The sequence below is a fragment of the Phalacrocorax carbo genome, chromosome 1 (genome assembly GCF_963921805.1).
Source record: "Phalacrocorax carbo chromosome 1, bPhaCar2.1, whole genome shotgun sequence".
Lineage (NCBI taxonomy): Eukaryota > Metazoa > Chordata > Aves > Suliformes > Phalacrocoracidae > Phalacrocorax > Phalacrocorax carbo.
Genome location: NC_087513.1, coordinates 118,836,653 through 118,850,327, shown reverse-complemented (window position 1 = coordinate 118,850,327; position 13,675 = coordinate 118,836,653). Strand labels below are relative to the sequence as shown.

General features: G+C 39.7%; 2 protein-coding genes across 2 annotated transcripts in view; both read left to right on the top strand.

The window, feature by feature from the left end:
* The window catches only part of BRWD1 (bromodomain and WD repeat domain containing 1), a 62,995-nt gene extending 59,259 nt beyond the window's left edge, over window positions 1-3,736 (top strand). The window contains exon 41 of the mRNA XM_064471881.1: window positions 1,638-3,736. Within this exon, the coding sequence (XP_064327951.1) occupies window positions 1,638-2,785 (1,148 nt within the window). The 3' untranslated portion in view covers window positions 2,786-3,736. The remainder of the gene's footprint in view (window positions 1-1,637) is intronic.
* Window positions 3,737-5,663: 1,927 nt separating this feature from the next.
* On the top strand, window positions 5,664-13,165 carry PSMG1 (proteasome assembly chaperone 1). Its single transcript, XM_064471870.1, has 7 exons — window positions 5,664-5,905; window positions 6,064-6,173; window positions 7,545-7,696; window positions 8,121-8,183; window positions 10,685-10,883; window positions 11,771-11,907; window positions 12,977-13,165. The coding sequence occupies exons 1-7, from the start codon at window positions 5,679-5,681 to the stop codon at window positions 13,049-13,051; spliced, it is 963 nt and encodes a 320-aa protein (XP_064327940.1). The 5' UTR covers window positions 5,664-5,678; the 3' UTR covers window positions 13,052-13,165.
* The last annotated feature ends 510 nt before the right edge of the window (window positions 13,166-13,675 follow it).

Sequence of the window (13,675 nt, the reverse complement as noted above, 5' to 3'; positions counted from 1 at the left end):
CACAGTATGAATAGTAACAGTAGTAGCGTTCATGTATAATTTCTAGAAACCATTAGAAATGACAGTAAATTAATTATCCTTTGGAAACTTCAAAATAGGTCTATACTTGAGTTGCACATAAAAGGATTTACACTGAAATATTGACCAGATTTGGTATCTGAAGGTATTTTTAATATTGGTGCTCAAGCTGGGCGTTTGAATTTGTGTCCTATAACTTTTTTTTTCACTTTCTATAACACATCTCCGTTGCATTGAATCTTGTCAGAATTTAAGGAAAATGTTGCCTTGCCCTTACCTCACAGGTGAGGAATTGGGGAACAAGAGAGCACCAATTACTTGCTCCTTCTGGCCAGTTTAACCGGAAGTGTTAACACTGCAAGGAACTGAACCTTACTCAGTTTTAAGCCTCAGGCTAGTGTTCCGCATCTGAGTGGCTGCCCTTCTCAGGTGTTTGGCCATTAGCCATTCAGACAGTTGAAGCAAAGTTAGCAAAACAAGCTTGTTTCATCCCTCTGTAAAGGAAGACAAGAGAGTGCGTCCTCTGTCAACTTAATTTCCCTAAGCTTCTACTTAAAAAATATTTAGTTGCTTAGCATTCTGCAAATATACAGCAGCTGCCATGATTTTTTCCCTCTGTTTGCTGAGTACAGTTAGAGAATCATCAGAAGTAATAAGTTTAAGCTAGAACAAAATTGACTGTTACCAGGAGATAATAGGCTCATATAATGTAGGGTCTTTAATGGAGCACATGTAAGTGTAAAATTACGTTTTACAAGTGTAAAATGGAGTACATTTTGCTCATAGAGTCGGTAATAGCTACAAAGAAATATGAGATGGACAAAGGTAGCTTGGGAAAGCTAACTTTGCAAGACATTTCTGCTAAAATAGCAAAATTTGGTTGTCTTTTTTATCAAGTCTCTGCACATACGTTTACTTCAAGAACTGCTTTTAATTTTATTGATACCTATGAGTAATCAATTCTGTTTTATTTAGAACATAAAAGTTTAAACCACTGATCTCATAGCATCGTTCACATTATTTACAGATTGCATATTTGTTCTAAAACCCAAGGTAAGAAGCCAGTGCTATATTAAAATACTGAATGGAATATTCACTGTTAGAAGCAATCTCACTGCTTAAGCCGCTAAGGAACTGAACAGTTTAAATGTTTTCTGTGTATGTGAAACAATTCTCAAATTGTGGAATCCATCTGGGGCTTGTGTTTACAGAAAATATTATAATCTCTTAGAATAAAAACATATAAAATTGTGTAAGAATCTTAAAAGTTCATTCTAGTAAGGAAATGATAGCTTCTAATATTAGGAGTATTAGTAATGTGAAAGTATTTGTTAATGATCAGTAATTTCTAAGGTGATTACTGGAGTGATGCTAAAGAATGTTACTTTCAAACCCTTTCATTATCTCAAAGCAAAAGAGTAATCCTGAGAGTTAAAAGCATGCCTGGGACTGGCTGACTGTAGTTTTAGTAAAGGCTTAAGATAAATTCCACATAATAGTTGAAATAAAAAAAAAAAAGCTTTTGTGTATTTTATTAAAGGTGGTAGTATTTGTGCTTAATAACTTATATTCCTGAAATAATTGGTTTATTTAAAAACTTTTGAATCTTTATTTTGTAGAATCAACATCTGAGGAGACTGGACAAAGTCCAAAAGTGCTCAGGAGCAGGACGTGTATCATTAACTACAAGAAACACATAAAGCTGTCTAATGTGACTGAGAAGAAGAATCCACGCAGGTGTGCCACTTTGGCAGCTAATAAGATTAAGATAATGAGCGATACAAAGGAAGAACTATCCAGCTCAGAAAGTGTTTACACAGTAAAAAAGAACAGAAGGCAGCTTCATGGCACTGTGTCTGCAGCATCCAGGAAGAAACTGACCAGCAACTCGGAGTTAGATGCTTGCTTAAAGTCTGAAAATGAGAAAGAACAGCTTTCTGGCAGGAAAAAACTTCCCTGCCCTGAATCATCTGCTCCTAAAAGAAAGTACATTAGCGAGTCTGAGAACGAAAAAACAGAATCCGAGGCAGAGATAAAAGTGACTCGGAAGCAGAATGGTGATAACCACAGGCAGGCACAAAAAACAGTCTGTGCCGTAGCTCTTAGAAGTCTCAACTATGACTCTTCAGAGAATTCCACAAACCACAAGATGGAAAATGGGAGAAAGTGGGGAAGTTCTTGTCAGTCAACTTCAGCCCACAACCATTGTACGAGCAACTCTGAAGAGGAGGTAGATTCTGACTTAGCTAAACACAAAACTAAAAACAGTAGAGAAGTATCAAATAGAAGATCTAGAGTTTCTTTCAAAAGATCAAAAATATTGAATGACTTCAAAGCAAAAGCAGGATCTGAAACAGAGGGGAAGAAAGTTGAAAAAAGCTCAGTATCAGAGAATGTGGAAGCACCTGGCACTGCAGGAAGTTCAAAAGCGAGTTTCAATTGTTCTTCTGATTCAGACTCTGGAACCGATAACAGTATCTATAGTGATGCAACAGAAACAAGAAAGAGGAAAAGGAAATCAGAAATCACCAGAAAAGAAATTACCAATTCCAACTCACTTAAGCCTTCCAGAAGACCCCAGCGAAGGAAACGTTGGAAACCTAACCAAGAAAATGACTCTGAAGATTTGGATTACACCAAATACAGAAGAGCTAATCGGCGTTCTAAGATAAGAACTCGGAACGGCGGTAGACGGACTGTGAGATATGACGATTGTGACGATGACGAAGATGACAGAGGTTTAGATGATGTAGATTGCGAAACGTAACCTTAAAAGGAAAAGCCAGCCCCCTACTTTTTTTTTTTTTTTATGGTAATAGCACTAGAACTCATGATGGATGCTGGCTTTTCTTTGTCCTACATTTCAGGGAATATATTTATATTTTTCTATGAAAAAGTTATGAATGTGATTAGATGATAACTTTCTCCTTTTCATATTTTGACTTGCACTTGCCTGCCCATGTAGCAGCATTTAGCACAGATGCCAAAATGTGCCTCATTATAGGGGCAATTTTTTGTCTTTACTGGTATTTTATTACATATAACAAGAGTTAAAAAGATGTTAAAACACTGCGCAACAGGTTAGTAGCAGTATGTTGAGTATTATTGTTATGGGTGCTGCAATGGAATACTACCTAGGTCATACAACATTCAAAACCAGATTTCAAACATCTCTATTGCTGTATGAAATCATATACAATAGTAACAGGCTTATAAATAATACTGTACACTATAAAAATCTGGCAGATGCTGCCATTGCATCGGAAAAGCAATGAACGGTCACTCGGCTAATAACTTTACAACTTGTATTAGTACAGATGGTAAACGCTCTGTACTTCCATTATCGATAACATGCAACTAGAACCAGTTACCAGTGAAAAGGCGTCTTTGCCAATTAAAAAGGCATATTGGTGCTGGTGAAGAGAGGGTTTATGCTGACAGGTAGTACTATCATTATTAATGTGACTTCTTTACTGTAAACTTAAGAATATAAAATGCAGGTGAACTCTCGGGCCTAAGGGTTTTTGTGTGTTTTCATTATAAAATAGAAAAACAAACAAAACACTTGTTCTGTTTTCTTTACGCGTGAAGAGCTTGAGGTGCAGGATTCTTACATTCCAGACCTTTTTGCTACATTTCTGTTGTTCTTCCATATTTAAACTTTTAAGTGCTTTAATGTTAGACTTCTCATTGATTAAACCGTACCAGTTTCTGATCATTGCAGTACATCGTCTATTTTCGAAATGTTTGAGGTGGCTGTTGACAGGAAATAATTCTTGCGTAGAAGATAAGAAAACTTCTCCAGGAAAACCATGTAAATTCTTGGTTGGCCGTGTATCAACTACAGGAGCATGTAGCGCCTCCCGACTCCTACCTTGCTTCTCCCTGGCGCTGTGCTGGCAGAAGCCCCACCATCGTGGCCTGCAGCCCAGCACCAGGCGCCTGGTGATCGCCGCTCCTTCCCCGCTCTCCACTCGGGGTTTCCTCCCTCTGCTCTGCTGGTTGCCTTGCTATGACTTAGTGATTCCTGATACCGTTGGTCAATAGGAGGTGTGTCAGAATATTAGACTGATCCTAACCCAGCTCATTTTAACTGAAAGAGCAAGTTTTTGAAGTCGTTTTCCAGCAGATTGGACTGGTAGCAGCATACGGAAGGGTTTGGGGCCGGCAGGAGAAGTTAGTGCAGCTGCACAGTCGCAGTCATTAATGCCAGAACTGCTTGTACAAATGGAGGTGAAGTAACAGAAAGGGAGTCCCACGCGCTGCCTACCAGCGGTCGGTGAGAACCACTTCTCTGGCCACGTCGCTGACATTATGTGCCAACAGGGGTATTTACCGTCACATCACTTTGGAATCTAAAATGTTATCTCAGTATAGAGAAGTACTTTTTTTTTTTTTCCTTAAAACTTCTAAGTGAAGTCCAAAAAGAACCCAGTTTGTATCATTCTTGCCCCAGGAATTTTCTTTATTTAGAGAGTAGTCCTTAATATGATACAGTAGAATTTTGTAAATTCAAGATACATGTTTACCTGAATTCTTTAAGTTGGTTTCTAGAATATGAACACAGTTGTGTTTAGTGATGAAACTTTGAGGTAGCTTTGTGTATCTTACCTTTTAGGGGCACCTTTGTTAAAAGAGAGTGAGACAACTGGTATTTTTATATTTTCCATAAACTGAATGCATTGTTCAGCAGCCGCTTATGATCAATGTTCAGTGGAGTATAACCTCCAGTATTGGAATAAATACTGGTGTATAAGCTTCTCGGTGAATGTCAGAGTTTTTATTAATCTTACAGTTTAAACAGCTGAAGTTGGGCTGGTAGGTTTGTATTCTAATCCAGGCTTAGATTTGAAAAGATGGTTTTCTTTTTCGCCCTTTTTCAGACTCAGTAGTCCCTGTCCTACTGCACTCGCACACCACATGTTCATGGTGATCCCTGAAGGCTGGGGGCAGGTTCCGCCCTCTTTATTTATGTGTCTGAGGGGGACCGTAACGCTTTATTTTATAAGCAAGGTAAATGCTGGTTTGTGTATCCTAACTTCATACAGACAAACGGGTTCCAGAGAGCTAGTAGGAGGAGAAATGATTAAACTTGAACGGGACTTCTACTCTTTGACCCTCTGTTGGAATTTTTTAATGTATTTAAATGAGCACGCTCACTCTTACCACATCTTTCATCTTCCTCGTAACTTTACTTCCCCGAGTACAGCTAGACCCAGTACAGAATGCTGAAGGATTAAAGTGATGTAGTAGAGCTGTAAAAGTAGTATACTTAAAGTTGCTCAATGTGGTGCATTTTTAAGCTGGGACGGGGGCTGTATTTGGCTTTTATTTTTTTAAAAAGCAGGCCCGGGATCTGGGCCCGTGAACAGGCTGATGGGCAGTGGGAACAGAGGAAAGTACTAGAAGTGCAGGACAATCCAATTTTTAGTATTAAAGACTACTTTGGTCCACATGTACCTCACGAAAAGCTATCCATGGGCTGCCCCTCCGTGAGCAGGGCACAGTACACCCGTGTTACCCGCCCCCGGAGCGGCCCCCTCCCGCCGCCGCTGCCTGCCATGGCGGCACCGCCGGGGGCACGCGGTCCGGGGCGAGGCCGCGAGCGGGGCGGCCGCGGCGGGCCCCGGCCGCCGTAACGGCCGCAGGGCACCCGCTCTATGGTCTGCGGGGCCAGAGCGGCAACGGGGCGGAGCGGAACTCGGTGGTGCCAGCGAACCAGAGTGTCCCGGTGCGCAGGCGCGGTGGCCGGTGGGGCGGCGGCGATGGCGACCTTCTTCGGGGAGGTGGTGGTAGCGCCGTCCCGTGCCGGTGTGGACGATGAGGAGGAGGCCCGCGAGGAGACGCCCGAGGACCGAGAGATCCGCAGGGAGCTGGAGAAGAAAAGGTAGCGGGGAGGGGACATCCGGCCGCTCTCCTCGCCGCTGTGGTGCGGCCTCCCCCGCGGCGGACCTCCGGGGGCGGCCGGGGGGGCCCGGGCCCGGGCCCGGGCCTGGGCCGGGTGGGGATATCGCTGTTCCATTTCCCTCCGCCTGCTGTTTTCAGGGAGATCGACGTCCTCTGGACCTTGAAGTCGGGCGCCACAACGGAAGGTTCTGCCGAGGAGCCGTTTGCCTGCTCGAAATTTATAGTAGCGATAGGACACAACGCTGCAGGTACGTGGTGCGGGCTGCGAAGACAATCCTTTCTGAGACTCCGCAGCGCTGCGGTTCTTTCTCTGTCGGCTAAACTTGAGAAGGCAGGAGGCTGGAAGGTGTGAGCGTGCCAGGACGCTCCCTCTGCTAGGGTCTGTTTTAACGTAAGAATGGTCCTTAAGGGTGCCTAGCTCTTCATTTAGGCAGCAGAGTTTTAACCCTGAAGCAGCTGAGCTGTCCAGAGGAAGCCAAAGTTAGTCTGTAATGTGTAAAACACGCTTTTCATTAGAGCTGCTTATTCCTTCTGTCAAATCATGGTAAAATGGTATATTTTCAGTTGAAGAGCAGAAGCAAAGTATCTGTTGGTTTTGGATTTTAGTTGGGACGACCTCCCTTTTCCTTTATCTGACTTTTGTTTGGTAGACTCTCCTGGATTGTTTGTTAATTGGCCAGTTTCCTTCTAATAGCAGCAGGTTGCTTAGTGCAGCCTAGTGTTTTGAAATAGGGGTCTGTCAAAGATGTAAAATTCTAGGTCAATAAGCTGTGACTTCTTTAATTTCTAATGAACAGTGATTTTTTTCCACTTTTTTCTTGATTAGTCAGTCTCTTTTTCACGTTTTAAGTCCCACCTTGTTCAGAATGCCCTCTCTTTTAAGGTGGTTGTTTATTCAATAGGACTAGAGTCTTGAAACACACTCTCCCCTTCCCCCACACACTTACCAAGGTCTTGAGGGTTTTTAATAGCTGTTTCCCAGTAGGTATAAAGAAGTTTTAAGTCTTCCTTACATTAACTTAGATATCATCTAGATGTGACGTTAATTTCATTAACTTGTTTTTCCTTTGTTCTGGTTTTTCATTGAAAAATAGTTACAAATATTTTAGCTCGGTCTTCTGTGTAACAGCAGTAATTTTTGACAGGAATTTCATTTGTGAACATTTGATTTAAGATCTCTTTTTGCCACTAAGTGATGCATACTCTTGTCTCTGCTTCCTAGAGCCAGTGTAACAGTTCTACCTTGCTGGTTCAGTGCTTTGGGGTTTTTGTTTTTTAAATCTATTATATTTGGTATTTCAAGAAGTATTAGAGACTTAATGTTTACATCTTTCCTGTATACTAAAAGAATCAAAGCTGATCATAGTGATATAATTTCTAAGAATACCTGTTTTTGATGTTAGGGATCTCTGTATGTAGGACTGCTCTTTACTCACATTCTTGATCTTTGCTGGATTTGATCAATGAATGTATGTAGATAAACACAAGTTATTACTTTTTTTTTTTTTTTTTTAGAAAACTTGAGATTGCAAAGAAATCATCTAATTCAGTTTGGGTATTTACTTCCACAACAGAGATTTCATGCTTTTTAAACTAACAGTATTTATTGGTTTTTGCAGCTTTCATGTCTTCTTTTATTCTGGATTCTGTATGTTGGGAAGTAGTTGGAGTCGTGAAGCTGTGGAATGAGTGGTGTCGAACGTCCAACACAACAAACGTCCTCCCGACAGATTCTTTCTGTTTGTTCTACCGGTTAATATCAGATCCGACAGTAAGTGACTTATGCGTGAATTCCTCTATATTTTAGCTTTCTGAAAAAGAGAGCAACCTTCATCCACCCCCTGCCCTTGGCGGGTAGGGAAGTGTTTTACCCTTGCCCAGGGCGAACAAAGCATTAAGGCTGCAGTATTCTGGATTAGGCTCATTAAAAATCTGAAGGGTCATTATGCTCACTAAAGCTATTTGAAGTTCTAGCATGTGAAGTTCAGTACAAAGAAGATGTACGACGATCTGATTGGCTTCACGTCGGTTGTGAATGAAAAATCCATGTTGAAATAGAGTTGAAGAAGCCCAAGAAAACAGAACAAGTTGTTGGTTGCCATCATGTCGTCTTTACATGTGATTATGAGCTGTTATTGTGCTCTTTAAACCACTTGCTTATGTAACTGGGTGGTTTTGGGTTTTTTTTTTTTAAGGTTTTGTTGTGCCAGTGTAGTTGCTACGTTGCTGAGGATCAACAGTTCCAGTGGCTCGAAAAGGTAAAACTGGCAAGACAACAAATTGAGCAATGAAATCTTAGGGGTGGGGATCTTCAACTTAGCGTAAGTGGCTCTTCCTCTCTGATACTCTGAACATGACAGCATTGTAAATAACTGTTTTCTCTGTGGCTTTCTTTTCTTAAATATTCAACAAATGAACAAATTTACTCTCTACAGAATCTGTGAAATTCCTGTCTAGATGCTGCCAGTTGTATCTGCTGTAACTTACCAACTTTGTGCAATTGCTTCTTTTGGACAGTTCCAATTTTGTTGCCTTTAACTACTTTCCAGACATTTTTTCTTGTTTGTCTTAAATTTTCTATGGCTTATTTCAGCTGCGTTTCAGCTCTGGGAGAACCTTGCCAAAAAAAATAATAACGTAACCGCATTTGTACAGCTGTCAGAGGATCACCAGACAAGCTTGTTGTGAAACTCATAATGGATGGATGGATGGATGAATGAATGGTATCTTTACTAACGAGCGCGTTATGCTCCTTCCACAAGGAGGAGCTCTAAAGCAACATCTGTCCCATTTGTTCATAGACCTTAGTATGCAAAATGTCTTACCCCGGCATCATTCGGGTACATCAACGCTGCTTGGCCATTCAGGTCCCTCCAAATACCACGTTGATTTTAATAAGATAAAGCCAGGGGAGGAATGTTCTGGCTGTTGATTTTCCTTATGGCTTTTGGTGACTCCTTAGCCTCAAGGAAGTGTGGCTTATTTTGTCTTGCTGTCTGTCTGCTAACCTATGTTCCTTTAAATCTCTGCTGATCTGATGACCAAGGAGAGATTCTAAAGCTGTTATGTTACACTGGAGTTGTGTAATGCTGTGGCTAGAGTTACAAAGAGTGAAACAGAAAGCAGTGTGTCCACTGAAAGCAAGTCGTCAGCCACAGCTGAGTGATACTGCTCGGTGTAGCCTGCTGGCTGGCCCAGGCAGCACATGAGAAGGATTGCATTGTTGCAAGGGAGACCTATACAAGCATCTCGGCATGAGGGAACCAGGGAGATTATGGGAAGGCAAAGAGGGTGGAAAACTGGGGTAACTTCACTGAATGATACAGGGATTTCAGACCCAAGTTTGTGGAAAACTAGCCTTTTGTGGTCCCTTGGCTTGTTGAAGAGTTTAATTTGCTTTGGTGGGAGGTAGTGGTTCACTTCGAAGCTCAGAAACCCGAAGACCTAAAACATGTTGGTTTTGCTGTATTCAACACATTCTTGCACTTCATTTAAACTGGGATCACAAAAGAAAGATGATTGTGGTTTTGCTGTCTTCCCCATTTGTGTTTTTCCAGCTGTCTGCACATATGTGTTATTTCAAACGTGGGTGTTCGTGAACAGTAGGACTGCGCAGCTTTACAAAGTCAGTATTTTTGAGTATTTTTAGACTTCATGGTTACTGGTATTTTTAAATGTACAGCAGAAACATTGTGCTGGTAATCTTTTGCTTTTATTGTGAGTTATGGACCTGTTCTCTGTGCTTGATGAATTCTGATTCACTGAGCATTTTCAGTCTCTGAATCAGATTTTTACTTCTGTATGTGTTTTCTCATTAAGCGATTACTGACAAAATGAGAAGGTACAGACTAAAGTTTTGCAGTGATGCATACCAGTCAGTGTTTTGAACAAAGCAAATTGAAAATGCATGTGCTTCTGAAAAGTTTTATCAGTTTTGTATTACAATGGTTACACACTGATGCGAGGGAACAGTCAGCTTCCCTTCTGTGTTTGTTACCATATACAGAAACAGGCAAGTTTCAGTAATGTTTACCAAATTCCCTATCTCCTTATTGGTCATAAATCCGAAGAGGGCAGTGTGATGGGAAGGTGCAGGTTTATCATGTTTCTGCTCATTTTGACATATGTTCTTTAAAAACAATGGAACACCATGCAGTGTGTTGGTGTTTTGTGATGGCATGCAGTGGATCCGAAAGTATGTTTTGTGCAATGTCTTTGAAACTCTCTTCTTTGAATTTGAGGAATACTGTGATAAAATTAAGGTTCTCTTTCTCAATTCAATTTGGATATAATTAAGAAAAGTCTGAGTATTTAAAATGAAGACTCTTTCTAAGTACTGTAGAACATGTGGTGAGCACGATTTCAATTTCAAATGTCTTGCAGCCAAGCAAGCTGCCTTCCTGTCATAAGCAGCATGGTTTTATTTGGAATCCTTTTTCTTTCTGCAGTCGCCGTTAGTAAAAATAGTAAGTCTTAATATATTTACAGGTAATAGAAAGTGCCGAAAACCTCTAAAGCCTCTCAAGAAAATCAATAGACTTGGTAAATATGTTAGCTGTTCTTTTGGGTTTTTTATCTCCATCCCAAGAGCAATCCATGTGAAATTTCTACTGGAAGGTTGTGATTCAAATTTTAGTCCTGCAAACCTGAATTAAACTGCCGTTTGCCATCTGCACTGAAATGGAAATGAATCTTTGTGGTTTTACGCTGTTATTGTGAGAAGATAAATATTGCTTATGTATTAACATTTTTATTTCAGGTTTTTGGCTGTATGCAAAAGGAGGGCTTGCAAGTAACCATTCTTTCAACATGTCCTGTAGCTGATTATAAAACTCAGGAATCCACTTTAACACTTCCATCTCCGTTTCTGAGAGCCTTGAAGACAAAAGAATTCAAAGAGCAGGTCTGCTGCCCACTGCTGGAACAACCGAACATTGTGCGAGATCTTCCTGCTGCTGGTATTTCGCAATTCCAGTTATTTACAAGGCTGCTGGTGGCAACATAAAATTCACTTTGAAGAGCATCCCACTGCAGTTCGAATTTTTACTGAATTATGTGAACTGGCTAACAAGTTAGCTTTTTGAAAGTTCATTCCTAACAGTTTGACATCTTACATGTTGCCTTGCAAAATAGGGACAAATTTCAAAACCACCCACAAATCCTTTTGCCCCTCCTGTGTGGAACATAAGTACTAGCCTCACAAAGTATATTGTATATTGGGGGTTTTGGGCATTTTACTTATCAACTAAATATGTTTTATGAAGAGTTATTTTCATTGAGCATCTAAACTGAGGCTCATAAAGTCATTTTTGCATATTACAGGTAAAGTAGGTTTCACAGTGCCGATCGACTTCATATAAAAGTTAGGTTCAGTTTTAGTGTGTAATGTGATAAAACTCTGAGGCTTTTCATTATAGGGTAGCAAGTTAGTGAGAGCATTGTGAGGAAAGATCTGTGTCTGGCAGGAGCTAAAAGTGGATGATTTTTCTAGAAAAAGCTTGTTTACACTTGTTTTGAGTTTCTATGTTTGGTTGGGTTTTGGGGGTTTGTTTTGTTGGTTTTTTGTTTTGTTTTTAACAGAAGCTCGTATGATTTTTGTTTACCAATAATACACAGTTTCCAGTTAAGGTATTTGCCAGGAAGAAATACCACCTACATTTTTACTAATTTCTGGTGGTTTATTGACCATGAGGGATGGCTGGTCTAGCAGTCAGGATCATGAGTAGTTAATTTATAAACTTTCATGATTTTGAAGTTCTGGCCAGAAGAAATGTGATTTTATACACAGAACTGAGATTCCTTCTCTGCTGAATATAACACACGTTTTCTTTTGGCTTGTATTTAGTTTTGAGTTATTGTCAAGTATGGCAGATTCCTGCAGTGCTGTATCAGTGCTACACTGATGTCATCAAACTGGACACGGTTACAATTGAAGCGTTCAAGCCTCTGCTTTCTTCTAAAATCCTCAAGAGTTTAGTCAAGGTAAAATTTCAGATTTGAAAATTAATGGGAGGTTCGGTCTATTTTGGTCTGTCTTTCATCTCTTGCATTCTGCTGTTGATGTGCCCCTGTGAGGATTCAACTGAAAAAGGCTGATGTGTGTGAAGTACAGAAATGTATAGACGTTATTGTCAGAGGCCTATGATATCTGGTATAGTGCCTGCTGTAACTTTATATCTGTTTATAAGTTGCTTAATGAATCTACAGCTTCCCTTAGAGAACTTCATTTTGACTTTCCAGGCTCTTGTAGTGATATTAGTATTTCAGAGAATAATTTCTTGTGATTGTTTAAGCTGCAGTTTTCTTCAGAGGTGTCTTATGTTAAAACTTTTAAGTATATTTATGTTTTTAAAACATTCTGCATTCATATGCAAGATGGCTCGGTTCTAGCTCTGTATTTACCTGTCTTGTGCAATACGTGAAAGCTTCTTAAGAAATTTATCTTGTCCTATAACTTCTTTCTGGAATTAAAAGATTGAATTTCTTAAGATGATTCTTAACAGTTTTGCACTAATCAAGCAGCTTTGAAATGGCGTTATAGCTACTAAAACTATTTTGCTTCTTTCTGAAACGTTTTTAATCAAAATTGGTTCAAAACACTCTCCTCAGTTTTGCCAGTTGAACTTACATTTAATCAACAGAAGAGGTTTATGTGTACTGAAGTATTTATTTCAGTTTTAAATGTGGGAACTGCAAGCTAGTTTTTGTTATGGCTTATACAGGTCTGCTAAATAAGTGTAACAGACCTGTATGTAAATGTTTAAACTCTGAAGGAAAACAACAGCAAATATGCAGGCTCTTCCTCTCATACACAAGCGAGGAGGAATGCAAATTAACAAATCCCATTCTGTGGCTGAACTGCAAATCCATTTGGAGGCTTTAGCAGGTCTCTGGGTACCTTCATTTGGAAGACCTGAGTTTTGCTCACAGATAACATTTTAATCAAATGGATACTCAGTAATAAAAATTGGAATAGAGGACAGTGAGGCTTTTCTGTTTTGTTTGGCTACCAGCAGTGTAGCTAACGCTGATCATCTCTTCCTTTTCCTAGGACATATCTGAAAGCACAAAGATTTTGAAGAAGATACTGACCACCAATGAAACTCACAGTAATATCTATATCTAAAGAGGACATTTGTGACGCAGACTGCACTTTCGTAAACTCCCGTTTCTTCTGTAGAGGACATTTTGGAATTGTAGTTGTTTCCTTAAAAGTGGAATAAATTCCAGTAGATTTTTACTGCTGCGCTCCTGTTTGTTACTTTCAAATTCATCACTACAAACACGTATTTCTTCTGCATGGCTTGGGAGCATTTCTCCTGGAAGATTTTAGGAAAGGTGTCTTGAGGATGAAAAGCAACTTCTTTTCCTCCTTCTGAAGGGTTTGTCTTATATAAACGTATACCTTTTATATGTAAAAGAGGAAATGCAGTTAAGGAATTCTGTCTATATCTAATGAGAACACCTATTTTTTACTTTATTTTGAGACAAAGGATTTAATAATATTTGATCCTTTTTAAAGATTTGTCTGTGATAGAGAAAATATGCTATGCGTCTCTTTACATACATAAATATATATGTAACTTTTTGTGTGCGTATGTATGAATGATATATATGTATGTGTGCACATATTTTTTTATATGTGTGTTGATACAAAATATAGTAAGTAAAGTATGGTAAATACCTTTAAAAGACTTACTAGTGGAAAATAATCTTAAGCTCGCGTTACAGATTAGTAGGAGGAAGGAAC